The sequence below is a fragment of the Patella vulgata genome, chromosome 7 (assembly GCF_932274485.2).
Source record: "Patella vulgata chromosome 7, xgPatVulg1.2, whole genome shotgun sequence".
Taxonomy (NCBI): Eukaryota; Metazoa; Mollusca; class Gastropoda; family Patellidae; genus Patella; species Patella vulgata.
This window is the reverse complement of record NC_065885.2, coordinates 45,207,268-45,234,806: the sequence shown is the minus strand read 5'-3', so window position 1 is coordinate 45,234,806 and position 27,539 is coordinate 45,207,268. Positions and strand designations below refer to the sequence as shown.

Below are 27,539 nucleotides of genomic sequence, written 5' to 3'. Positions count from 1 at the left end.
CTTTATAGACCAAAAACCTTGAAAAATGACTTGTAGAAAATCGCCTATTTCTCTGCAACCGTACAAGTTAGAAACCATTTTGAGGTATCTGTATGATCGAATTAGTTCATTCTATTTGTTGAATGGAAACAAATATCATAATTTTAAAAACATTATAAATCTGTTTCATTTGAATAAAATATCTGTTTTGAAGGCTAAAAATACAGCTTTTGCCAAAATGACGTTACTTCCGGTGATAATGAAAATCTTAAATTACTTGTATGAAATTGTAAATGGCATTATGTATCACACAGTGAAAATTTCATGAAAATCGAATAATAATTGACACTTTTATTGACAAAAAACCTTAAAAAGTGACCTGTTGAAAATTGCCTATTTCTCCGCAACTGAACAAGTTAGAAACCATTTTGTGATATCTATATGATCGTAAGGGTTCATTGTATTAGTTGATTTGAATCAAATATCAAAATTTTAAACAAATAACAAATATGACTCATTTGAATAAATTACTGGTTTCGAAGGCTATAAATACAATTTTTGCCCAAATTACGTCATTTCCGGTGATATTGAAAATGTTAAATTAGTTTGACCTAGTTAAAATTGACATTACACATCAAATGGTGTCACTTTTATGAAAATCGAATAATAATTGACTCTTTTACAGGCAAACTAGCGTAAAAAGTGACTCATGCAAAATTGCCCATTTCTCGGCAACTGCGCATATTACAAATTAATTTTCACATACATTCTCTCCGTATAGATTATTGCTACGAGTTTATGAAAGTTACGAAGTAATATTTTAAAATATGAAATTGCTGGATGGGTTGTAAATAGCTTAATTTTACACCTTTTTTCACCTTTTAATCGAAATAGCCCGAAAACGGAATCGAAATTAAAAAAACTGGTCCCAACATTTTGTGCGCCTTTAAAGGGCGCACAATTTCAGTTATACCAGATTTGAAAAAAATAATATTTGCTTTCGAAAAATGGTACCTAACTGTCAAAATTGTAGTTTTTTGTCAATTTACGCCACTTCCGGTGCCGACAGATAACACTATTGGTAACAAAAAAAATGACAATTGAGACAACGGAGCATATGAACTTTGTTTTATACAAATCGAACAATAAATAATTAATCTAGGACTGAAAAACTGAATTAGCCAATGGGGACCAAGGAAAATTACCGAGACAAAAATTTTTCACATTTTTGCCCAAGTCAGAGGACTCGTTATATTTGTGTAAAACACGACTAAAAAATATTCATAAATAAAAAAGTTTTTTGTAAAAATTTAAATTTTCTAAATTTAGCGCCTAATATCTGCGAAGATTTGCCGAAAATCAAAAATCAAAAGTAGCGTAGCTATGTGCCCCGTCTCTGGCTATGCCAAAATGCATCGAAAGTTAAAATCCAATGATTATTGTTAAAATTACTGCAATATTTGTTGAGAGGAATCAAAAATCATAATTTTAAAAACATTACAAATCAGACTCATTTGACCAAAATATCTGTTTTGAAGGCTACAAATACAGTTTTTGCCAAATTGACGTTACTTCCGGTGATAATGAAAATCTGAAATTACTTGTATGAAATCATAATTGGTAAAAGGTATCAAACAGTGAAAATTTTATGAAAATCGAATAATAATTGACAGTTGTATGGTCCAAAAACCTTGAAAAGTGACCTGTTCAAAATCGTCTATTTCTCCGCAACTGACCAAGTTAGAAAGGAATTTGTGATATCTATATGATCGTATGGGTTCATTCTATTAGTTGATTGGAATCAAATATCAAAATTTTAAACGAATAAAAAATACAACTCATTTGAATAAATTATTTGTTTCGAAGGCTATAAATACGTTTTTTGCCCAAATTACGTAATTTCCGGTGATATTGGTAATGTTGAATTGGTTTGACCTAGTTAAAATTGACATTACGCAACAAATGGTGTAACTTTTATGAAAATCCAGTAATGATTGACTCTTTTACAGGCAAACTAGCGTAAAAAGTGACTCATGCAAAATTGCCCATTTCTCGGCAACTGCTCATATTACAAACTATTTTTCACATACATTCTCTTCGTATGGGTTATTTCTACAAGTTTATGAACGTATCAAAGAAATATTTTAATATATGAAGGCGCTGGATGGGTTGTAAATAGCTTATTTTTACCCCTTTTTTTACCTTTTAATCGAAATGGCCCGAAAACGAAATCGAAATTAAAAAAACTGAGTCCGAGATTTTGTGCACCTTAACAGTGCGCATCTTTTGGATAATATCAGATTTGTAAAAAATAATATTTGCTTTCAAAAAGTGGTACCGAACTGTCAATATTGTAGTTTTTGCTAAATTTACGCGTCTTCCGGTTCCGACAGGAAACTTTACCGGTAACAAAAAAAATGACATTTTGAACCACGGAACATATGAACTAGGTTTTATACAAATCGAACAATAAATAATTAATGTAGGACTGAAAAACTGAATTAGCCAATGGCGGCCAAGGAAAATTACGGAAACAAAAAATGTTGACATTTTTGTTCAAATCAGATGACTCTTTAATAAATAAAAAAGTTTTTTGTAAAAATTTAAATTTTCAAAATTTGTCGCCTAATATCTTCCAAGATTTGTCGAAAATCAAAAATCAAAAGTAACATAGCTATGTCCCCTGTTTCTGGCTATGTCAAAATGCATCATATGCTAAAATCCAATGATTATTGTTAATATTACGGCAATATTTCAAAAAACGACATTTTCGGTGATTTCGGACATTTCGCAATGTCGCAGAATGCCGGGAATAGCTTTAATCTCTAAGTCACACCCACTTTCCCAGTAAAACTGAAGACATTGTATCGATCCGACAAGAAGTTGCTGAGATATAAGCAAATTGGAAAAAAAAAAATAATAATAATAAGAATAATAATAATAAGAATAATAATAATAAGAATAATAATAATAAGAATAATTTTAACAAAAACAATAGTGTTTCACACAAGCTACGCAGTGTGAAACCCTAATAATAATCTTAACAAAAACAATGTGTTTCACACTGGCTATGCAGTAAGGACGGGTTTCACCGGTGCCACGTTACCCTAAACATATATGTCACTTCCGGTACCAATGAAACCATTAAACAGGTTTCCACATAAGCATTGCACACATCAAATAAAATGGACGCCGAATCAACCAAATCCAGACATTTCGCAATGTCGCAGAATGCCGGGAATAGCTTTAATCTCTAAGTCACACCCACTTTCCCAGTAAAACTGAAGACATTGTATCGATCCGACAAGAAGTTGCTGAGATATAAGCAAATTGGAAAAAAAAAAATAATAATAATAAGAATAATAATAATAAGAATAATAATAATAAGAATAATAATAATAAGAATAATTTTAACAAAAACAATAGTGTTTCACACAAGCTACGCAGTGTGAAACCCTAATAATAATCTTAACAAAAACAATGTGTTTCACACTGGCTATGCAGTAAGGACGGGTTTCACCGGTGCCACGTTACCCTAAACATATATGTCACTTCCGGTACCAATGAAACCATTAAACAGGTTTCCACATAAGCATTGCACACATCAAATAAAATGGACGCCGAATCAACCAAATCCAGCAATATCAATTCATTTTATACATTTGTTACATGTAAGTGTATGTAGTAGGGTGGTATATTCTCTTTAACTATTTTAGTAGGGTGTTATATTCTGTTTAAAGATTTTAGTCAGTTTCCATTGTCCTGTTTATCCAGCTAGCCTTGTATTTTTGTAGTTATAATTACTTTAGTTTAAAGATGCTATTGTAAGATAGTGAGTAGATTTAAGTGTCTTAGAAACCTGCTTAGTTTATCCTAGTTACTAACTTCACTCTTTTATTTTCTGGTCAACTATCAACATCTCTACTTAATTACAGCACAATTAATCATTTATTTCAAGTGTTCCTAATTGTGTTGTCTATAAAGTTTACAACTCTATGGTCACATTTATTTTCCTGGAAAACACCTGTTTTAGGGTATGTTAGTTTGATATCTATATTTATATCTTTGTTATAATAGATTAAATGTAAATAGATTGTCTTGATATTTTAATACATATAATATAGTACTTATATTATAACTTGCCTCCTGAATTAGTAATTAATAGAATATATATATATCATTTAATAATTCACTTGTGTAAATAATCATTTTGTATCTTTTCAGTGTTTTTTTGTTGTTCTGTAAAATATTATATTGTCCTGTAATAAACTGTTGTTGTTCACTGGTCTCAACTGTTCTGTGCAACCCTGACCTGGAGTCGATCATGCGATCCTCCTGCTACATGTACAGTATTCTGGTGATAATGAAAATGTTCAATTAGTTTTATGAAATCAGAAATGGCATAAGGAATCAAATATCATAATTTTAAGAATATTACAAATCAGACTCATTTGAATGAAATATCTGTTTTGAAGGCTTAAAATACAGTTTTTGCCAAAATGACGTTACTTCCGGTGATAATGAAAATCTTAAATTACTTGTATGAAATCGTAAATGGCATTAGGTATCACACAGTGAAAATTTTATGAAAATTTAATAATAATTGACACTTTTATGGACCAAAAACCTTGAAAAGTGACCTGTTGAAAATCGCCTATTTCTCCGCAACTGAACAAGTTAGCAACCATTTTATGATATCTATATGATCCCATGGGTTCATTCTATTAGTTGATTGGAATCAAATATCCAAATTTTAAATAAATAACAAATACGACTCACCTGAATAAATTATTTGTTTCGAAAGCTATAAATATAGTTTTTGCCCAAATTACGTCATTTCCGATGATATTGAAAATGTTAAATTGGTTTGACCTAGTCACAATTGACATTACGCATCAAATGGTATCACTTTTATGATAATCCAATAATAATTGACTCTTTTACAGGCAAAATAGTGTAAAAAGTGACACTTGCAAAATTGACCATTTCTCGGCAACTGCTCATATTACAAACTAATTTTGAGATAGATTCTCTTCGTATGAATTAATGCTACAAGTTTATGAAAGTCACAAAGAAATATTTTAAAATATGAAACGCCTGAATGGCTTGTAAATAGCTCAATTTTACACCGTTTTTCACCTTTAAATCGAAATGGCGCAAAAATGAAATCAAAATTAAAAAAACGGCTTCCGACTTTTTTTACGCCTTTACATGGCGCAACTTCTTACTTTTTACTTATTTTAAAAAAATAATATTTGCTTTCGAAAAGACGTTCTTAACCGCCAAAATTGTAGTTTTGGTCAAAATTACGTCATTTCCGCTGCTGACAGAAAGCTTTATCGGTAATAAAAAAGTTGAGACTTTGCACCATTGAGCATATTAACTTTGTTTTATACAAATCGATTTAAAGGTGAAAAACGGTGTAAAATTGAGCTATTTACAACCCATTCAGACGTTTCATATTTTAAAATATACTATTCAAAAAAAGTAGGGGATATTTGATTTTGGGGGCATAATACTAAAATATGCAAATGACTACGAAAAAAGTCACTATAGAACCTAACAGAAGAAACATTTCCAGTTACATGTGACGCCCAAACGCACCAATAGCTACCGCATGGAATGCAGGTGATGCTTGGGATCATCATGGGGGTCCAACCCAAGATTTGCACGACTCTGACTTTGAATGTTACAGTCATTGTGGCATTGAATTCCAGGGTGGAAACATCAGTTTAATTGTTTTAGTGACCAGAAAACAAATTTTGATATGCGTCGGCTTACCCAAAATGAAAGGTTACGTGCCCTTGGCATGCTACAGATCGGCACAACACAGGCGGTTGTGGCGCGGACGATGAATGTTTCTCAGTCTGTCATAAGCAGGCTATGGTCCAGATACCGTGATACACAATCTGTACAGGACAGACCACGCTCAGGTTGACCAAGGGCGACAACTCAAGCCCAGGATCGATTTATCCGTACCTTGGCCTTGAGAAATCGTGTCATCACAGCAAATCAGATCAGCGCTCGTCTTCAAACAGACACTGGTGTGAGAGTGAGTGGCCAGACGATTCGGAATCGACTGCATAGGGGTCACCTTCGCGCCCGACGTCCTCGCGTGATCCCTTGTTTGAGAGATCATCACATTCAGGCAAGACGTCGTTGGTGTAGGGATCGTCAACACTGGGATAATCGACGCTGGAGCAATGTGATGTTTTCAGATGAGTCAAGGTTCACTGTTGATTTTTTGGACAGATGTAGGAGGGTTTCCAAGACGTTAACGTCATCAGACATGATCGATTTGGGGGTGGTTCTGTTATGGTGTGGGGAGGCATCACTGTTGCTGGAAGAACGGCTTTACATGTTGTTGCAGGGCGTGTTACAGGCCAGTACAACCGGGACAACATCTTGGCAGTCCATGTTGTGCCGTTCGCACGACGTCATGGCCGCCGTTTCATCTTCCAGGATGACAACGCAAGATGTCACAGGGCCAGGATCGTTACAGGTTACCTCCAACAACAGAACATCACCACATTACCTTGGCCAGCACTGAGTCCCGACCTCTCCCCCATCGAGCATGTCTGGGACATGCTTGGACAGAGGTTACGTCAACGTCAACAACGTCCTGCCAATGTCCAAGAACTTGCTGCTGCGTTGCAACAGGAATGGGACAATCTGGACCAAAATGACCTTAGACGATTCATTAGGAGTATGCCACGTCGGATCAATGCTTGTTTGGCAAACAGAGGAGGATTTACCCGTTACTGACTTGGTTGTGATGCTGTGGTAACTTTGCTGTTTGACCCCGGGTATCATTTTACCCTTATAATGGTCAGTCTGTGCCTTACTTAGTCTAACGATCATTTGGAATAAATCGATGAATGTGAACTTCATTTCATTTTGTCATTTGTTTCTTCGTCAGTTTCATTAGGTGACTTTAATAACATTTAAAAATCAAATATCCCCTACTTTTTTTGAATAGTATATTTCTTTGTGACTTTCATAAACTTTTGGCATTAATTCATATGAAGAGAATCTATCTCAAAATTAGTTTTTAATATGAGCAGTTGCCGATAAATTGTCAATTTTGCAAGTGTCACTTTTTACGCTATTTTGCCTGTAAAAGAGTCAATTATTATTGGATTATCATAAAAGTGATACCATTTGACGCGTAATGTCAATTGTGACTAGGTCAAACCAATTGAACATTTTCAATATCATCGGAAATGACGTAATTTGGTCGAAAACTATATTTATAGCTTTCGAAACAAAAAATAAATTCAGATGAGTCGTATTTGTTATTTGTTTAAAATTTTGATATTTGATTCCAATCAACTAATAGAATGAACCCATAGAATCATATAGATATCACAAAATGGTTTCTAACCTGTTCAGTTGCGGAGAAATAGGCGATTTTCAACAGGTGACTTTTCAAGGTTTTTGGTCCATAAAAGTGTCAATTATTATTCGATTTTCATAAAATTTTCACTGTGTGATACCTAATGCCATTTACGATTTCATACAAGTAATTTAAGATTTTCATTATCACCGGAAGTAACGTCATTTTTGCAAAAACTGTATTTTTAGCCTTCAAAACAGATATTTTATTCAAATGAGTCTGATTTGTAATGTTTTTAAAATTATGATATTTCATTCCAATCAACAAATAGATTGAACCCATACGATCATACAGATACCAGAAAATGGTTTCTAACTTGTATGGTTGCAGAGAAATAGACAGTTGTCTACAAGTCACTTTTCAAGGTTTTTGGTCTATAAAAGTGGCAATTATTATTTGATTTACATAAAAATTTTCACCATGTGATGCCTTATGCCATTTCTGATTTCATAAAACTAATTGAACATTTTCATTATCACTGGAAGTACTGTACACTTACATGTAACAAATGTATAAAATGAATTGATATTGCTGGATTTGGTTGATTCGGCGTCCATTTTATTTGATGTGTGCAATGCTTATGTGGAAACCTGGTTAATGGTTTCATTGGTACCGGAAGTGACATATGTTTAGGGCAACGTGGCACCAGTGAAACCTGTCATTACTGCTTCGCAGTTCTAGTTTTTATTTCGTTTTCGGATCATTTCGATTTAAAGGTGAAAAAAGGTGAAAAAATGAGCTATTCACAACCCATTCAGGCTTTTCATATTTTAAAATATTTCTTCACAACTTTCATAAACTAGTAGCAATCATCCATACGAAGAGAATGTATGTGAAAATTAGTTTGTAATATGAGCAGTTGCCGAGAAATGGGCAATTTTGCACGAGTCACTTTTTATGCTAGTTTGGCTGTAAAAGAATCAATTATTATTCGATTTTCATGAAAGTGACACCATTTGATGCGTAATGTCAATTTTAACTAGGTCAAACCAATTTAACATTTTCAATCTCACAGGAAATGACGTAATTTGGGCAAAAATTGTATTTATAGCCTTCAAAACCAGTAATTTATTCAAATGAGTCTTATTTGTTATTTAAAAATTCTATATTTGATTCCAATCAACTAATAGAATGAACCCATACGATCATATAGATATCACAAAATAGTTTCTAACTTGTTCAGTTGCGGAGAAATAGACGATTTTCAACAGGTAACTTTTCAAGGTTTTTGGTCCATAAAAGTGTCAATTATTATTCGATTTTCATAAAATTTCCAGTGTGTGATACCTAATGCTATTTACGATTTCATACAAGTAATTTAACACTTTTACTGTCACCGAAAAGAACGTCATTTTGGCAAAAACTGTATTTTTAGCCTTCAAAACAGATATTGTATTAAAATGAGTCTGATTTGTATTGTTTTTAAAATTATGATATTTGATTCCAAGCAACAAATAGAATGAACCCACACGATCATACAGATACCAAAAATTGGAAATTTGGTTTCTATCTTGTACGGTTGCAGAGAAATAGACGATTTTCTACAAGTCACTTTTCAAGGTTTTTGGTCTATAAAAGTGGCAATTATTATTTGATTTACATAAAATTTTTTACCATGTGATGCCTTATGCTATGTCTGATTTCATAAAACTAATTTAACATTTTCGTTATCACCGGAAATAATGTAATTTTGTCAGGATCACTTACATGTAACAAATGTATACAATGAATTGATACAATGATTTGGTTGATTCTGCGTACATTTTATTTGATGTGTGGAATGCTTATATGGAAACCTGTTTAATGGTTTCATCGGCACCGGAAGTGACATATATTCAAGGGTAACGGGGCACCATTGAAACCCGTCATTACTGCGTCGCAGTTCTAGTGATGATTGTTTTTACCAGAAAAACAATCATCCAACACATTGACCGTTTTATTTTCCACTTGAGTATATCTCAGAAACTACTTGTCGGATCAATCCGATATCTTTGGTTTTACAGGAAAGATGGCATGACTTAGAGATTAAATATATTTCGAACATTCTGCGACAATGCGAAATGTCCAAAATGAAAAACTTGTTTTTTCGAAATATTGCCGTAATATTAACAATAATTGCCGGATTTTAACATTTGATACATTTTGACATAGCCTGAGACAAGGCTATTAGGCGCCAAATTTTGAAAATTTAAATTTTTACAAATTTTTTTTTTATTAATGAATATTTCTTTACGGTATTTGATCCAGGGCTAAAGGGTCATCTGATTTGAGCAAAAATGTGAACAATTTATGTCTCAGTAATTTGCATTAGCCGCCATTGGCTAATTCAGTTTTTTGGTCCTAGATTGATTATTTATTGTTTGATTTGTTTAAAACAAAGTTCATATGCTTCTTTTTACAAAATATCATTTTTTTTTTACCGATAGAGTTATCTGTCGGCATCGGAAATGACATAATTTTAACAGTTCGGTACCAATTTTTCAAAGCAAATATTATTTTTTCAAAATTTGATATTACCAAAAGAATGCGCCATGTAAATGTGCACAAAACATCGGACTCAATTTTCTTAATTTCGATTTCGTTTTCGGGCTATTTCGATTAAAAGGTGAAAAACGGTGTAAAATTAAGCTATTTACAACCCATTCAGTGTCTTCATATTTTAAAATATTTCTTCGTAACTTTCAAAAACTCGTAGCAATAATCCATACAAAGAGAATATATGTGAAAATTAGTTTGTAATATTTGCAGTTGCCGAGAAACAGGCAATTTTTGCATGCGTCACTTTTCACGATATTTTGCCTGTAAAGGAGTCAATTATTATTCAAATTTCATTTTTTGTTTACCATTTGATGCCTTATGCTAATTTTGACTAGGTCAAACCAATTTAACATTTTCACTGTCAGTGGAAATGACATCATTTAAGCAAAAAATGTATTTTTAGCCTTTAAAAGCGATAGTTTATTCAAATGAGTCGTATTTTTTTTCTTTTTTAAATTTTGATATTTGATTCCAATCAACTAATAGAATGAACCAATACGATCATATAGATTTCACAAAATGGTTTCTAACTTGTTCAGTTGCGGAGAAATAGACGATTTTCAACAGGTTACTTTTCAAGGTTTTTGGTCCATAATAGTTTTAATTATTATTTGATTTTTATAAAATTTTCAGTGTGTGATACCTAATGCCATTTACGATTTCATACAAGTAATTTAAGATTTTCATTATCACCGGAAGTAACGTCATTTTGGCGAAAACTGTATTTTTAGTCTTCAAAGCAGATATTTTATTCAAATGCGTCTGATTTGTAAAGTGTTTAAAATTATGATATTTGATTCCAATCAACACATAGATTTAACCCACACGATCTTACAGATACCAAAAAATGGTTTCTTACTTGTACGGTTGCAGAGAAATAGACGATTTTCTACAAGTCACTTTTTAAGTTTTATGGTATTTTACACAGGATTAAAGGGTAATCTGACTTGTGCAAAAATGTGAACAATATTGTCTCAGTAATTTGTGTTAGCCGCCAATAGCTAATTCAGTTTTTCGGTCCTAGATTAATTATTTATTGTTCGATTTGTATAAAACAAAGTTCATATGCTTCGTTTTCCGAAATGTCATTTTTTTTGTTACCAGTAAAGTTGCCTTTCGGCAACGGAAGTGATGTAATTTTACCAAAAACTACAATTTTGACAGTTCGGTACCACTTTTTGAAAGCAAATATATATTATTTTTTTCAAATCTTGTATAACTGAAAGGGTGTGGCCTTTAAAGGCGCACAAAATGTCGGGCTCAATTTTTTTAATTTCGATTTCATTTTCGGGCTATTTCGATTAAAAGGTGAAAAAAGGTGTAAAATCAAGCTATTTATAACCCATCCAACGTCTTCAAATATTTCTTCGTGACTTTCATAAACTCGTAGCAATAATCCATACGAGGAGAATGTATGTGAAATTTAATTTGTAATATGCGCAGTTGCCGAGAAATAGGGAATTTTGCATGCATCACTTTTCACTTTATTTAGCCTGTGAAAGAGTCAATTATTATTCGATTTTCATTTTTTTTACCATTTGATGCCTAATGCCAATTCGGACTAGGTCAAAGCATTTTAACATTTACAATGTCACTGGCAATCACGTCATTTGGACAAAAACTGTATTTTTAGCCTTATGCCATTTCTGATTTCATAAAACTAATTGAACTTTTTCATTATCACCGGAAGTAATGTAATTTTGTCAGGATCACTTACATGTAACAAATGTATAAAATGAATTGATATTGCTGGATTTGGTTGATTCTGCTTCCATTTTATTTGATGCGTGCAAAGTTTATGTGGAAATCTTTTTATCGGTTCCGTTGGTACTGGAAGTGATGAGCTCAAGGGTAACGTGGCATCGAAAGTGACAAAATTTCAAGGGTAACATGGCACCAGTGAAACCCGTCATTACTGCTTCGCAGTTCTAGCTAGGGGTTTACACTGCGTAGCCAGTGTGAAACACTATTGTTTTTGTTAAGATTATTATTAGGGTTTCACACTGCATAGTTTGTGTGAAACACTATTGTTTTTGTTAAAATTATTAGGGTTTCACACTGCGTAGCTTGTGTGAAACACTATTGTTTTTGTTCGGATTATTATTCTTCTTATTATTATTATTATTTTTCCACTTGAGCATATCTCAGAAACTACTTGTCGGATCGATTCGATGTCTTCGGTTTTACTGGGAAAGTGGGTTTGACTTAAATTTTAAAGCTATTTCTAACGTTCTGCGACATGTCCGAAATCACTGAAGTTGTCATTTTTCAAAATTTTGCCGTATTGTTATCAATAATTGTCAGATTGTAATATTTGATACATTTTGACACAGCCGGAGACAAGGCACATAGCTACAGTTCTTTTATTTTTATTTTCAACGAATCCTCGGAGATATTAGGCGCCAAATTTTGAAAATTTTAATTTTTACGAAAAACTTTTTTATTAATGAATATTTTTATGTGGTATTTCACCTAGGGTTAAAGAGTCATCTGATTTGACCAAAAATTGCACCATTTTTTGTCACCGTAATTTTCCTTGGCTGCAATTGGCTAATTCAGTTTTTCAGTCCTGGATTAATTATTTATTGCTCGATTTGTATAAAACAAAGTTCATATGCTCCGTGGTCCAAAATGTCATTTCTTTTGTTACCGGTAAAGTTACCTTTCGGCAACGGAATGACGTAAATTTAGCAAAAACTGCAATTTTGACAGTTCGGTACCACTTTTTGAAAGCAAATATTATTTTTTTCAAATTTGGTATGACTGAAAGGTTGTGCCCTGTTAAGGCGCAGAAATCATCGCGCTCAGTTTTTTAAATTTTTATTTCATTTTCGGATCATTTTGATTTAAAGGTGAAAAAATGTGAAAAAATGAGCTATTCACAACCCATTCAGGCTTTTCATATTTTAAAATATTTCTTCACAACTTTCATAAACTAGTAGCAATAATCCATACGAAGAGAATGTATGTGAAAATTAGTTTGTCATATGAGCAGTTGCCGAGAAATGGGCAATTTTGCATTAGCCACCTTTTACCCTAGTTTGCCTGTAAAAAAGTCAATTATTATCTGATTTTCATAAAAGTGACACCATTTGATGCGTAATGTCAATTTTAACTAATTTAACATTTTCAATGTCACCGGAAATGACGTAATTTGGGCAAAAATTGTATTTATAGCCATAAAAACCAGTAATTTATTCAAAGGAGTCGTATTTGTTATTTGTTTAAAATTTTAATATTTGTTTAAAATTTTGATATTTATTTCCAATCAACAAATAGAATGAACCCATACGATCATATAGATATCACAAAATGATTTCTCACTAGTTCAGTTGCGGAAAAATAGACTATTTTCAACAAGTAACTTTTCCAAGGTTTTTGGTCTATAAAAGTGTCAATTATTATTCGATTTTCATAAAATTTCCAGAGTGTGATACTGTACAAGTGCAATTCTTGTGTATTTTCTGGAATCTTCGTTGCTGATTAAAAGAAGACAGGGCTCTTGTTGATTGTTAATATTTCTCTATATTCTTTTGGTAAACAGTAATTAACATAAATCACAGCAGACAATTAATATAACAATTATTGGTACAATGCTTAATAGTAAATAAGCTCCAATGTGGATATGGGAATTGACATAAACTTATGTCTCCAAATCCCAAATACAGGTAAATAAGGTCTGTCCTTAGGTATGCGATCTAAGTTGATCTCCCAAGACACGTGTGTAGCAAGCTTCCTCCTAATTCTGTCATTTGGGTCTATATATCCCCATATATCGCCTAGGGCATTAATCCTATAAATCTACCGTCTATACAAACAATATACCCTAGTAACTAAACGCTATAGCCCGTAGACGTTAATTATAATATATAAGCTCAAATTAAGGTGTAAAACAAAAAATACTGGAGACGGGTGATTAATGAAATATATAAGACAATATGAAGTAGATATAAATGGGAGGTAATGAAGGTGGATTAAGATCCATTAAAATATAATTTACTGAATTAAGTAATACTTTTCGGATTAGCACTATTGCGTCCTAATTCACCCTACTATAATACCTAAACCCATTTACGAATTCAAACAAGTCATTTAACATTTTCACTGTCAACGGAAATGACGTCATTTGGGCAAAAACTGTATTTTTAGCCTTCAAAACAGGTATTTTATTCAAATGAGTCTGGTTTGTAACGTTTATAAAATGATGATATTTGATTCCAATCAACAAATAGAATGAACCCTTACGATCATACAGATACCACAAAATGGTTTCTAACTTGTACGGTTGCAGAGAAATAGACGATTTTCTACAAGTCACTTTTCAAGGTTTTTGGTCTATAAAAGTGGCCATTATTTTTCAATTTTCATACATTTTCACCATGTGATGCCTTATGCCATTTATGATTTCATCGAACTAATTCAACATTTTCATTATCACCGGAAGTAATATCATTGTGGCAAAAACTGTATTTTTAGCCTTCAAACAGGTATTTTATTCAAATGAGTCTGATTTGTAAAGTTTTTAAAATTATGATATTTAATTCCAATCTCAAAAAAATAGAATTAACCCATATGTTCATACAGATACCACAAAATGGTTTCTAACTTGTATGGTTGCAGAGAAATAGACGAATTTCTACAAGTCACTTTTCAAGGTTTTTGGTGTATAATAGTGGCAATTATTATTCGATTTTCATAAAATTTTAACCATTTGATGCCTTCTGCCTTTTTTGATTTCATAGAACTAATTTAAAATTTTCATTATCCCCGGAAGCAATGTTATTTTTGCAAAAAACGTATTTTTACCCCCCCAAAACGAACATTTTTTTGAAGTGAGTTATATTTATTATTCGTTTAACATTATGATATTTGACTCCAATGGACATATAGATTGAATCAATAAGATCATATAGATGTCCAAAAATAGCTTGTTGCGAAAAAACAATTTTTTTCAGGATCACTTTTTTGACATATGTAACACAGGGTAACAAATGCATGAATGAAATTAATATTGCTGGGTTTGATTCATTCTGCGTCCATTTTATAACATGTCTGCAATGTTTATGTGGAAATCTGTTTATCGGTGCCATTGGTACTGAAAGTGATATTAGTTCAAAGGTAATGTGGCACCAAAAATGACACAAGTTCAAGGGTAACGTGGCACCAGTGAAACCTGTCATTACTGCTTAGCAGTTCTAGTTTCTCCTGTTTTTATTATGCCTGTTCGGGTCATTTTTATTTTTTATTTTGTTAGTAGGAAGATTGCTAGTTGTGGGTAACATTCAAATTGTGGATGGACGGATAGTGGCAATTGTTATATCTCCCCGGCCATATATCTCAATGATTGCATCGGATTTAACTCAGATTAAAAACACACATACAAATCTAATCAACCACGTTTTATTAATCTCATACACGCAACTCTAATTAACAATAGAGGGGTACAACAATTGAAATAGTGATCACATGATTAATAAGTAACCTTATATAGATTACATACATATTCATCAGACACTACAATTCCTCCCCTTTACTTTAAAAGTAATCTACATGTATTGCTTTTAAATCTACAAATATTTTAGCTATGAATAATAAAAAGAAATCAAAACAAATATTGTAATTATAATGTAAATACTACATGCTTAATGATAAAATATAAAGTTTCAGTAAATGAATATTGTAGATAAATCCTTGCCTTGGATTAAGAATTATCATAGGACTATTCAAATATAAACATGCAACAAACAGATTAACAATCGTCATTTGACCATATCAAAATCTTGATACCTTGTAGGAAGTAAATTACATTCACGTTCTGACTTATGTAAATCGGTAGAAGATTGAGAACTATCTTGATTAGGTATACTACCTTGATGTACAACATTTTTACTAACATCACTCTGATCTAACACAGTATTACTGCTATCATTTTGACCAGCTGGCTTTTCAACAATAATATCATCAAAATCAAACATTCTATTATTTTTAGACTTAGGGCTAGTAGAACTTCCACCACTATTGAAATCATTAGTACTTTGATTCAACTTATTAATAAACTTTTTAACATGCGTAGAATTTCTCTTATACCTCACACCTTGTTCATTTTCTACAGTTACACTATTACCATGTTTAGATATGACATGATATGGATTAGCTTCAAAATTTGCCATTAACTTATTCTCAGGCTTTTGTTTCAATAAAACTAAATCACCCAGTTGTCAGGGACTGTAGAAAAAAAAATTGAACCCCCAGAAATTCCACCAAAATACAAATACGATAAATTGAAGCAATCGGGCAATGCACAACAACTTACTTGAAGATTAGATAGAGTTTCGTTCAAATCAAAAAAAACGAAAAGCGAGTAATTACAAAAATACGGAGCTCCCGGGTGGATTACACCCAGTTGTCAGGGATCATCAGGTATAAAATATTATTCCTATATAATTAGTATTCCTATATAATGTGGATACCGAAATCGAAAGAATTGAGACATATGTGTTGTGAATATACGTCATTGGATGAAATGTAATTTTCTAAAATTGAATGACGACAAAACAGAAGTCATACACATAGGCAAAAATAAAATTTTGGAGTCCGTCCACCTTGATCATATTTCTATTGGTGATGTTAAAGTAAAATCAACTGAATCTGTAAAGAATTTAGGAGTCTTATTTGACAGTAACTTTCAATTCAACACTCATATTAAATTTCCATTTATATAATATTGGAAAACTACGTCCATTTATTGACATCGACACTTCTAAAATATTGGTTAATGCTTTTGTTTTATCGAACTTGGATTACTGTAACTCTCTTCTGTTCAATTTACCTTACCTGCTTTACAAATCAACAAACTACAAAAGCTCCAAAACCGAGCAGCTCGGATCGTAACTGAAACAAAACCACGTGAACATATTTCTCCTGTGCTAAAACAGCTACACTGGCTCCCGGTTAGAGAAAGAATAATATTTAAGATAAATGTTATTACATATAATACACTGAATAATATGGACTCTCCTAAATACCTTCAAGAAATTATTACACCCTACACTCCCTCTCCTTCACTTCGCTCACAGAATGAGAACCTTCTCGTATGTCCTTAAAGTGGTGAAAGAACTTTCGCCCATAGTGGCCCAACATTATGGAATAGGCTATCAAAAAAGACTAAAGACTCTAAAAACATGACATCTTTTAAGAAATCTCTTAAGACTGAACTCTTTAAATCTGTTTACCCTTAGTGCTAATAACTGTTTTGTTTATGGTAATTTTACCAGTTCAGACATTTATTTTGTTCATTCCTTGTGTTTAAATGTTTATCGTATCATCGTTATTTTCATCTTTTAAATATGTCTTATGTAGATAGTGCTATTGAGCAACCAGTTTGTTGGATATTCAGCGCTTTATAAATAGATTATTATTTTTATTATTATTATTACGGGTGTGTTACACCCAGTTGTCAGGGATCAGGTATGAAATATATTGCAAGGGAAAGGGTTAACCAATGAACGATTCTGTTGCTCATCCCACCATTTGCCTGAGGCCATATTGGTGTGGTACACCTATGCTTAATATCATTGCAGGGCTGGAATTAACGGCCGGATGTCGTAACCTGCTTACAGGTTACCACAAAATACAAGATGGTAACCTAACAGGTTACCATACAGGTTGCCTGAAAATGGAATAGGCTATCAAAAAAGACTAAAGACTCTAAAAACATGACATCTTTTAAGAAATCTCTTAAGACTGAACTCTTTAAATCTGTTTACCCTTAGTGCTAATAACTGTTTTGTTTATGGTAATTTTACCAGTTCAGACATTTATTTTGTTCATTCCTTGTGTTTAAATGTTTATCGTATCATCGTTATTTTCATCTTTTAAATATGTCTTATGTAGATAGTGCTATTGAGCAACCAGTTTGTTGGATATTCAGCGCTTTATAAATAGATTATTATTTTTATTATTATTATTACGGGTGTGTTACACCCAGTTGTCAGGGATCAGGTATGAAATATATTGCAAGGGAAAGGGTTAACCAATGAACGATTCTGTTGCTCAACCTCACCATTTGCCTGAGGCCATATTGGTGTGGTACACCTATGCTTAATATCATTGCAGGGCTGGAATTAACGGCCGGATGTCGTAACCTGCTTACAGGTTACCACAAAATACAAGATGGTAACCTAACAGGTTACCATACAGGTTGCCTGAAAATGATTTGTGGTAACCCATCAGGTTTTCTGCTATGTATTGTATTATTAATGACAACGTCTATGGTAACCTGTAGGAATTGGAAGTGAAAGATCAGAATTTAATAAAATTGAGAAATGAAGTCATCTTTTCTTTGTTTTAATATTGAACATGAACATTTGTAACACAAACTGAATATGATTCAATGATTTTAAAAATTATTCAATATTACATGACTTGGTTTTTAAAATACACTGAAAATTCAGATCAATATGTCACTTCAGTTTATCAGTTTAAAACTTATGAAACAATTTCATTTGTATTTTATTTACTATCCAAATTGGGTATATAGTATTTTCACTTTTAAAAAAAAATTCACAAAATCTGACTAGAAAACTCAATATTAATTTTAACAACTGAAACTGTATTGAAATTGATTTTTCTCGTCAGAATTTGTGGTGTTATTTTAAACTGTATTGACAGTTTAAAATAACACCACAAATTCTGACTAGAAAAATCAATTTCATGAACCGTTAGTAGTTATAACATGTTTGCTCTAAGTTAAGTCACGTCTGACATCCCATTCTCCATTTCCGACTCATCTGTCCCCGCGTCTATCGCGTCTTATTTCTGTGTAGTGCGTACTGCATATCTTACATGTGAGCTTTGTAAGTTTATTGTCATTGTCCACCTCGTAGGAGAAGGCTCCGTTGAAATCCCATGACAGGAACGTCTTCAACGCGACTGTCTCACGTTTCGATTTCGTCGCGGGGGCTGCCATTTTTAAACGAACGAAGTCGAGACTGTACAGTTGCTAAGGAAGGAAATTTTGGTCATCGAGTATCACAAGATCGGAATACCACAAGGGAAATCCCCCCGATCAGGAGTCTGACCTTCTATCTGTATACATGTATATACACCATGTCGTACCAGACAATATATTTTTTTTATTATGTATTGTCTGGTACGACATGGTGTATGCATATCTATATGGATAGAAGGTCAGACTCCTGTGACGAAACACAAGTCTAATATACATTTCCAACGAACCTGACTCCAGCGAAATTCATCTTCATATTGTTGAACTTGTTTTTTACGTTGAATCCAATCTGCAGCTTGTTTAGTAATACTTCGTTCTAACTGTTGCTTCTGGAAAATTGAATCAAGTTTCATAAATCCCCATCAGGATATTTTCATTACTTATCTAAATATAGCCATGTAATATGTGGAAATATGCTTCAAACAGCAGATGTGTGTTAAAAATGTATAGCCATAGACAGCAGCTTATCCAAATAGAAAACTTGGATGCTGACCAAATTTGAAAAGGAACCTTTATGCCCTAAAACAATCTGATCTCTATCATGTTCATAAGCTTTTCCGGAGACATAATATATCTCTGAAACAGCTAAAATGCTGAAGGCCAGCAGAGATCATACTCTTGTGACTCCGCGATGCTTTACACCAAATTTGAAAAATAAAACAGATTTCAGACTGTAGTCTGTCATGCCAAGGTTGCGGGACATTGAATATGGATGATTCCAATGTTTCACACCAAATTTGAGAAAAGTTTGTTAGCCTCTAGCTGAATATCAATTGGGTTATTTGTTTCATGACCATAATGCTTCAGTCTCTATTGCATTCACAAGGTTTTAAGCAAAGGGGCGTAACACTGGAACAGAAAGTCACAGAATGATGAATATCGACAGGGTTCGTCCTCTCATGATGCCAATAACCCCGTTAAATTACAAATTAAAAGCGTGCCAGGCACGGCACGATTATTTTTTTTGTAGTGTAAACGGATCAAACATAAGCATGCCATACTCTGAGTATCGTGCCAATTTGGCCAACTAAAGTGAGGTACGACATGGTCAAATCTTCGTAGTGTGTAAACGCTATCCGGTCTGAGATCGGTTCTCAGCACGGATTACTGCGCATGCACCAAATGAACCTTGACCTTTTTTCCGCAAACTTTGACAGTTCTATCAAAATGGCTGCCCAAACTAAATCAACCGCCATCACTGTTTTCATCTGGGTAATTCGCATAGGGACTGTTCCGAGACGAGTTATTTTAGAGTAATGTAAATGAGCTAATTTCTTGAAATTTATCGTGGCCTGGTACCGTGCTGAGAACGACACGCTTATCGTGGCCAAGTGTAAACGGGGCTTCCCACCAAATTTCGAAAGATTCCATAACAAGCGGTTGCCATGCAAGATACGCCCACATCTGCAAGAGATGGACAGAGAATTGATTTTTCGTACAATCAAGGGCCATAATTCAAGAAGTTATGATCCGATATGCATGAATATTGAAAGGAACCAAGATCTTTGGGTTATAAACATGTATTTAAAGTTTCATCAAAATTGGATCAAAATTGTGTCCTCTCTCTAGAGGGTCCAAAACCTTGATATACCATATATTAACAATTTTTGCATACGAGGGGCGGCCATTTTGTCTGTCAGTTTTGGTTCGATTTTCATGAAATTCGAACTCAACCTTCATTACGGTGTAACAGTGATATATTCAAACAGTGTTTTAAATTGGATAATAATTGTGACCTCTAGAGCGACCCCAAGCTAAAAATGCCATTTTTCGTACAATCAGGGGCCATAATTCAGGAACATAAGATCCGATATGCACGAATATCGAAGGCAACCGAGATCTTTAGGTTATAAGCATACATTTCAAGTATAAGCATACATTTCAAGTTTAAACCAAATTGGATAAAAATTGTGACCTCTACAGTGTTCACAAGCTAAAAACGTGATTTTTCATACAATCAGGGGCCACAATCCATGAAGTTACAGTTTGATACATGCCAATATCGAAAGGAACCGAGATCTTAGGGTGATAAACCTATATTTCAAGTTTCGTTGAAATCGGATAAAAATTGTCACCTGTAGACTGTTCACAAACAATTGTGGACGGACGGACGGACAGGGGCGACAACAATATACGTCCACATGAAAATGTGGGCGTATAAAAACTGGTCAAGGTTATTGCATAGTTGTAAGATACAATGTTTCAACAGCGTACATTAACAAGCAGTTGCCCACATTTTGCAAAAGATGGACTGAAAATGAGCTAAAAAAAAAATGTGTTTTTTGTACAATCATAATCCTGGAAGTTACTGTCCGATAGGCACGAATATCAAAAGGAACCGCAATTTTTCGATATAAACATATATATGTTTTCAGTTCCATCAACATCGGATAGAAATTGCGACTTCTAGAGGGTCCACAACCTTGGCATTACATACTTTTACACTATTTGCATGCTAGAAGCAGCCATTTTGTCAGGCAGTTTCGGTCTGATTTTCACAAAATTTGAACTCAACCATCATTAGGGTGTAACGGTCAGTAGCGGATTATCAGTGAGGCTGATGAGGCTGCAGCCTCAGGCCCAAAGATTTTGTAAAAAAAAATTTTTTAGACTTGTCTGATACGATTAAAAACGCATAGACAATGAATGTTAGGGGGTGGCGTTTAGGCCCAACGGGAATCAACATAGGCCCTCACCCAAAATTAATTAGGCCCACGCCATTTTAAATAGGCCCTATTGTTTGGAGATCTGATCTTTATTTTTAAACGTAGGCCTACAATGTACGTTAAATCCTTGTAAGTTTCGGTTATGTCTTGCCTAATATATTGTATCCACGTGACGTCATTTATGGGCATATAAAGTTACATTACCAATATAAAACGACTTTGGCTTAAGAAAAAATATCTAGCAAAAGATCTTGCGCTAGTTTCGATCAGGGGCGTGCTGGCCCCAAAGGGGCCCGTCGGTTGCCTAAGGCGGTCCGCGCGCCAAAGGCGCGCCGCTGGTAGGGGGTCTTGGAGGGTTCTCCCCCCAGAAAATTTTTGAAATTTGACAACGGGAAACGCATTTTGCAAGCACTTCTGGGAGAAATCTAATATATTTTACTAATCGTTGTGTATGTATGATTTTTCGCGTGCGCACTCTCAATTTTTTGAGGGGATTCCGCGTGAAAATTAGAGCTCTCAGGGGGGCCCGCTTATGCGGGTGGACTTATTGTTTAATGGGGGCCTGGGAGGACACCGTCCGCCTAAACTCCCTGCCAGCACGCGCGTGGTTTCGATGTAAACACCTCATCATGAGGAAATATTATCCTTGAAAAAAGGTGTATGTACAGTTGGTTTCCGGTGACGTTTCTGCTGTCAAAGCATTTTGTACGACAAATTTCAATAGTTATAACTAATATTTTAAATAATATTATAACCTCAGTAACGAATCCCGTTTTTAATGTTAGCAACTACCTTGGCTCTAACTTTAAAAACTAAATAGGCCCTCCAGCCACTGCCGCCTCAGGTCTTGGTGGAGCTTAATCCGCCACTGGTAACGGTGACATATTTAAATAGTTTTTAAAATCGGATAATAATTGTGACCTCTAGAGGGACCGCAAGCTAAAAATGTGATTTTCCGTAAAATCAGGGGCCATAATCCAGGAAGCTAGTGACCGATATGCGTGGGGTCATTTTAAGTTTCATCAAAATCAGACAAAAATTGTGATTTTTCATACAATCATGGGCCATAATTTCAGTACCTTCGGTATGAATCACGTTTTGTTTTCGTAAGAGTATTTTTTATTCTCGATTTTATTCAGAAGTTGCAGCCCAAACTGTGCATGGTGCAAATATTCTGAAATTGTAGATTTGTTGGCCTCCGCGGAAGTTTTACGGATAGGACATAAAATTGGTCATATCTCGGTTATTTATCAACGAATCTTTGTTGGGTTTTCATTTTTGGATTCTTTGGACAAATCCCATAGGGGCTCTCACTGACGGTTTTTCGAAATTCACAAGTTCACTCGCTTACTTTTAGAATCAAAGATTTTCGAAAAATATCTATAGCATTTTTTTGACATTTCAGGTATCAAGTTGAAACTTGGTAGGAATAAGGAACACATTGATGCCTTTACACTAGCATATTACAATTTTTTGTGACGGCTTCCGGGAACTTCCAGAAAATCCCTGATTTTTCCCCGAACATGAATAGTTCTCTACATTGTAAAAATGGACTAAAAATCCCATATGGTGGTGTTAGCCCCAGATATTATCTTTCATTTTCAGCAACCTTGTTCCATAAAATTTTCAACCGTTTGGCCGCCATATTGGATTTTACGAAAAGCTTCAAATCAATGTTCAGCTGCCATTTTGATTCTGGTTTTCAAAAACCTTTTTTTGTTTTGAAGCCAGCCTAGGTGGCAACAATTCTCAGGGCGGCCAATTTTTTAATTTCAATTTTATTTTCTAAGTGCGATTCGAACCCATAACTTACCAAAGCGCGGTTAAGCCAGTCTAACTGGCCTAACCTGTGATCTATTAAGCCATCGAGGAATGCTTTATCTGATAACCTTGAATCTCTACAATAACACACAATAACATTAATTTCTCGAATACCTTGAATATCGATATATGACAGTTCTACATTGGTAATTAAAAATACTACATTTAATACTGATCAATTAAGATCAGAGAGAGAGAGAGAGAGAGAGAGAGAGCGTTTCTATTGACAGGATTTAAACCATGACCTATGCACCAAAATGTAGCCAACCAGCTCTTTATCGACTGAGCCATATAACAATTTAATAGCCTATGTAAAGAAACTGGTTTGGTAGTTTTCAGGTAGCAGAGGTATAAGCACTTTCTCATCAGTATTGGGAAACTAAATAAGTTAAGAATCGTTAATGGTTTGGTATCATACATAAACAATCTATTAATTAATTGAGAAAACTATGTTCGTGAAGTTACGTAAACCATGGTTTCTTGTGACATCTTTGCTCATTTGTAAATTGTGTACGCTTGATAAAGGCTATTCGATTTTTGTCAGAAGTTGCAGCCACAACTGTACATGGTATTCTGAAATCGTAGATTTATTTGTTGGCCTCCACCGAACTATTTAATAAATATAAATTAGGTCATTTTTGGCAACCCAGAATAGTTTTACAGATAGTACAAAAGATTGCCTATATCTCGGTTATTTCTCCACGGATCTCTGTAGCGTTTCATTTTTGGATTCTTTGGACAAATCCCATAGGGGCTCTCACTGAGGTGTTTTCGAAATTATGAAGTTTACTCACTTACTTTAGAATGAATCTTTTTCCAAAACTTTCTTAATCATGACATTCAAGATGGCGTATCTCTGTCACATATTTGAGGTATCAGGTTGAAATTTGGTAGGAATAAGGAACACACCTATGCCTTCAAAATGGAATAATGAAGTATATTGCGATGGCTTACGGGACTTCTGGAAATTTCTGAGGCCTTCCGATATTTCACGAACATAAATAGTTCTCTCCATTTTGAAAATAAACTAATTATGATCGTGTTAGCCCCAAATACAGTCTTTCATTTTCAATGACCTTGTTCCATAACATTTTGAACGTTTGGCCGCCATATTGGATTTTACTAAAATGCTTCAAATCATTCAGTCGCCATCTTTAATCCAATTTCCGCAAACTTTGTTTTGCTTTGAAGCTGGTCCAGGTGGCGAAAATTCTTGATCTGACATGTGCACAACATAAGACCAACACTATTCGGTCACGGTCTCACTATGGGGACATTGATATCCCCACGTCAACGGTGGTCCATATCGTCTCTGAAGTTTCCATAACAACCTCATTTCAATCTCGGTGATTGTACCCATAATGATCTGAGATAACACATTTTTCGACCAATCCACCGTCAAGTCGGTTTAGCATTCGGTGTTGTTCATGATATTTGTCTGGAAAATCTTACTAGAACAGAACGGAAAGTCCAGTGCACACCAAAATCGAATTCATCCAAGATCTTTTGATTTTTAACATATATCTTATGTTTCATCTAAATTGGACAAATATTGCAGCCTCTGGAAGGGGGGGGGGGAATAACACTAAAATGGGAGGTCTGATGTGCACCAACAACAAACTCATCAGTGGTCTTTTGTTCTTAATACATATTATGATGTGCACCAACAACAAACTCATCAGTGGTCTTTTGTTCTTAATACATATTATGATAAGTTTCATCGAAATCGGACAAAAGTTGTGAGCTCTAAAGGGTCTACAAACTTTGTACATTTCACATTTTGTGTAAAAGGCAGGGGGGAGTAACTCTCGACTGAAGTATTTTTATAAGCCCACATTGAAATGTGGTCGTATATTGTCGTCGCCTCCATGCGGCATCCACAATTGCTTGTGTTAATATTCGACTGACTTTAAATTTATACATAGTGTTTAAGGTCATGAGACGAAGAATCCTATTGATTTTCCACAATTTCCAATAATAACTGCCAGAATTATGGCCCTTGATCACTTTGAAATATCTTGCGGATGCTTTAGAGGCTAAAGTTAATATTCAATTGACTTTATATTTATACACAGTGTTTAAGGTCATCAGACAAAAAAGCAATTGATTTTCAACAATTTCCGATAATTACTGCCAGAGATATAGCACCTGATCACTTTGAAAAATCTTATGGATGCTCTAGAGATCAAATTTATCATCTGATTGATTTTAAATTTATACTCCGTGTTTACGGTCATGAGACGAAGACACCTATATATTACCAAGGATTTTCAATAATTACTGCCAGAGTTATGGACATTGATTACTTCGAAAAATCTTGTGGATGCTGTACAGGCAAAGTAATCATTCTTGAGACGAAAAAGTATATTGATTTTCAATGATTTTTGATAACCTGAACTGCTAAATCCATGATATTAAATGGTTTGTATACTAAAGGTTAGCATGTGGCAGAACTAGAAGCCAAACAAATTATAATGATTTTGTGATAATTGTTACTCTTAATCAGATTTTTTTAGTGTATTATAAATGTTTCATTAGCGACAAAAGAAAAAATATGTGACAACTCTTGTTGACTGCTCGGACCATTTAGCTGCTGTGGGCGTATGTTTCGTTGCCTGACAACCTATCTTTTGATATTGTATCATATTTATTATTGTATATCATATGAAAATGTGGGCATATTTAAACAAACCTGGGCTTTTTCTTTCTGTAATTTTTTTGTTAGTTCTACTCTCACTTTTTCACTGGTATCAAGTTGATGCTAGGAACAAAGAAAACTCTTTTACATGGATATTTATTCAAATTCAATCTGAAGAATTGGTAGTTGTATAGTTCCATATCATTTCTTACTGTAGACCCCACTTCCCAGTAATGTATCTATCTTGTTGATTACTATACTTATCAGAATTGTATCTATCTTATCGATTACTGTTTCTAATAGAGTATTTATCTTATCGATTACTGTACTAACTACTAGTGTATCTATCTTAATAAATACTGTACTTACTAGTAGTATATCTATCTTATCGATTACTGTATCTATCTTACTGAATACTGTACTTACTAGTAGTGTATCTATCTTACTGATTACTCTACTTACTACTAGTGTATCTATCTTATTGATTGATATACAGGTTATTGGAATACAATTACTGGTTATTTACTGAGCAATGTTTCAACTAGGCCTCTCTAGATTGACTGCCACGTCGCTCAGTAAATAACCAGTAATTGTTTCCATAGAATTGTGACCTGTATATTTCAGTTCTGCAATTACTAAATGCCATTGAAACAATTTGTGTATCTTATTATTTTATTACTGTACTTACCAGTACTGTATCTCTTATTTATTACTGTACTTATCAATATTTTATAGATCACATTGATTACTGTACTTACCAGTATTGTTTCTTCTTTATTCATTACTGTACTTTCTAGTACTGTATTACTCTCTAATTATTGTACTTACTAGTAGTGTATCTCTATCAGTCATTGATTCTTTTGCCCTCTTCATTAAATCAATATTTTCGTGTCTCAACTGTGAAACTTCCTTTTGTAAACTAACATTTTCCTGAGAAAGGCACTGAAGTAGAGAATTACAAATATGTTGTTGTTTTTTTTGTGTGCGTGGACAATATCAATAATAAGCCCAATTTTTAAAAAAAAGTTATCAGAGAAGATTTTTGAAAATTATTCAAATACTACCCTCTGTAAACTGTAAAGTGCATTTAATTGGTAATGAAATTCTCCAAATAAACAATTCTTATTTTCCACCTCCCTTAATACCAACATACAAAATTGAAGGAGCCGTAGAAAGGACAAAAGTGTTAACCTGATAAGTAAAATTCATATAAATTTTTTAAAGTAATATTCAAAACCAAAAGTTTTATAGAAAAAAAAAAACGGGTGTCAAGGTGGCTCAGTGAGTAAGATGCTGGCCTGCTAACCTGGCGGTCACTGGTACACTGTTTTTGTTGGCCGAGAAAATTCATCAGGATTTTCCAGCGTGGGTTCCCCTTATCAGTGGTGAAGAATGCAGGGCCTGACAAGGACAGCTGTCTAGTCGTTTGGGTTTTACAAATAAAAAAAATGAGTTTCTGTATACACATTGGCGTGCACTTAAAAGATCAATTAG

At 33.8% G+C, this 27,539-nt stretch overlaps 1 protein-coding gene across 10 annotated transcripts in view; it reads right to left on the bottom strand.

The window, feature by feature from the left end:
• The window catches only part of LOC126828382 (trichohyalin), a 183,168-nt gene that overhangs the window by 10,205 nt on the left and 145,424 nt on the right, over window positions 1–27,539 (bottom strand). For 7 of the 10 annotated variants that reach the window (XR_008788842.1, XR_007683009.1, XR_007683011.1 and 4 more), the window contains 3 exons: window positions 26,874–26,987; window positions 26,100–26,168; window positions 19,151–19,249 (listed from right to left, as the gene is read on the bottom strand). Coding sequence is in view for 3 of the 10 variants with exons in the window: in XM_056102459.1 (XP_055958434.1) it covers window positions 19,151–19,249; window positions 26,100–26,168; window positions 26,874–26,987 (282 nt within the window). In the remaining 7 variants the exon portion in view is untranslated. Of the gene's footprint in view, window positions 1–19,150; window positions 19,250–23,399; window positions 23,485–24,201; window positions 24,323–26,099; window positions 26,169–26,873; window positions 26,988–27,539 lie in introns of all 10 variants that reach the window. The other 3 variants (XR_008788841.1, XR_008788840.1, XM_056102460.1) reach the window with 3 other exon arrangements.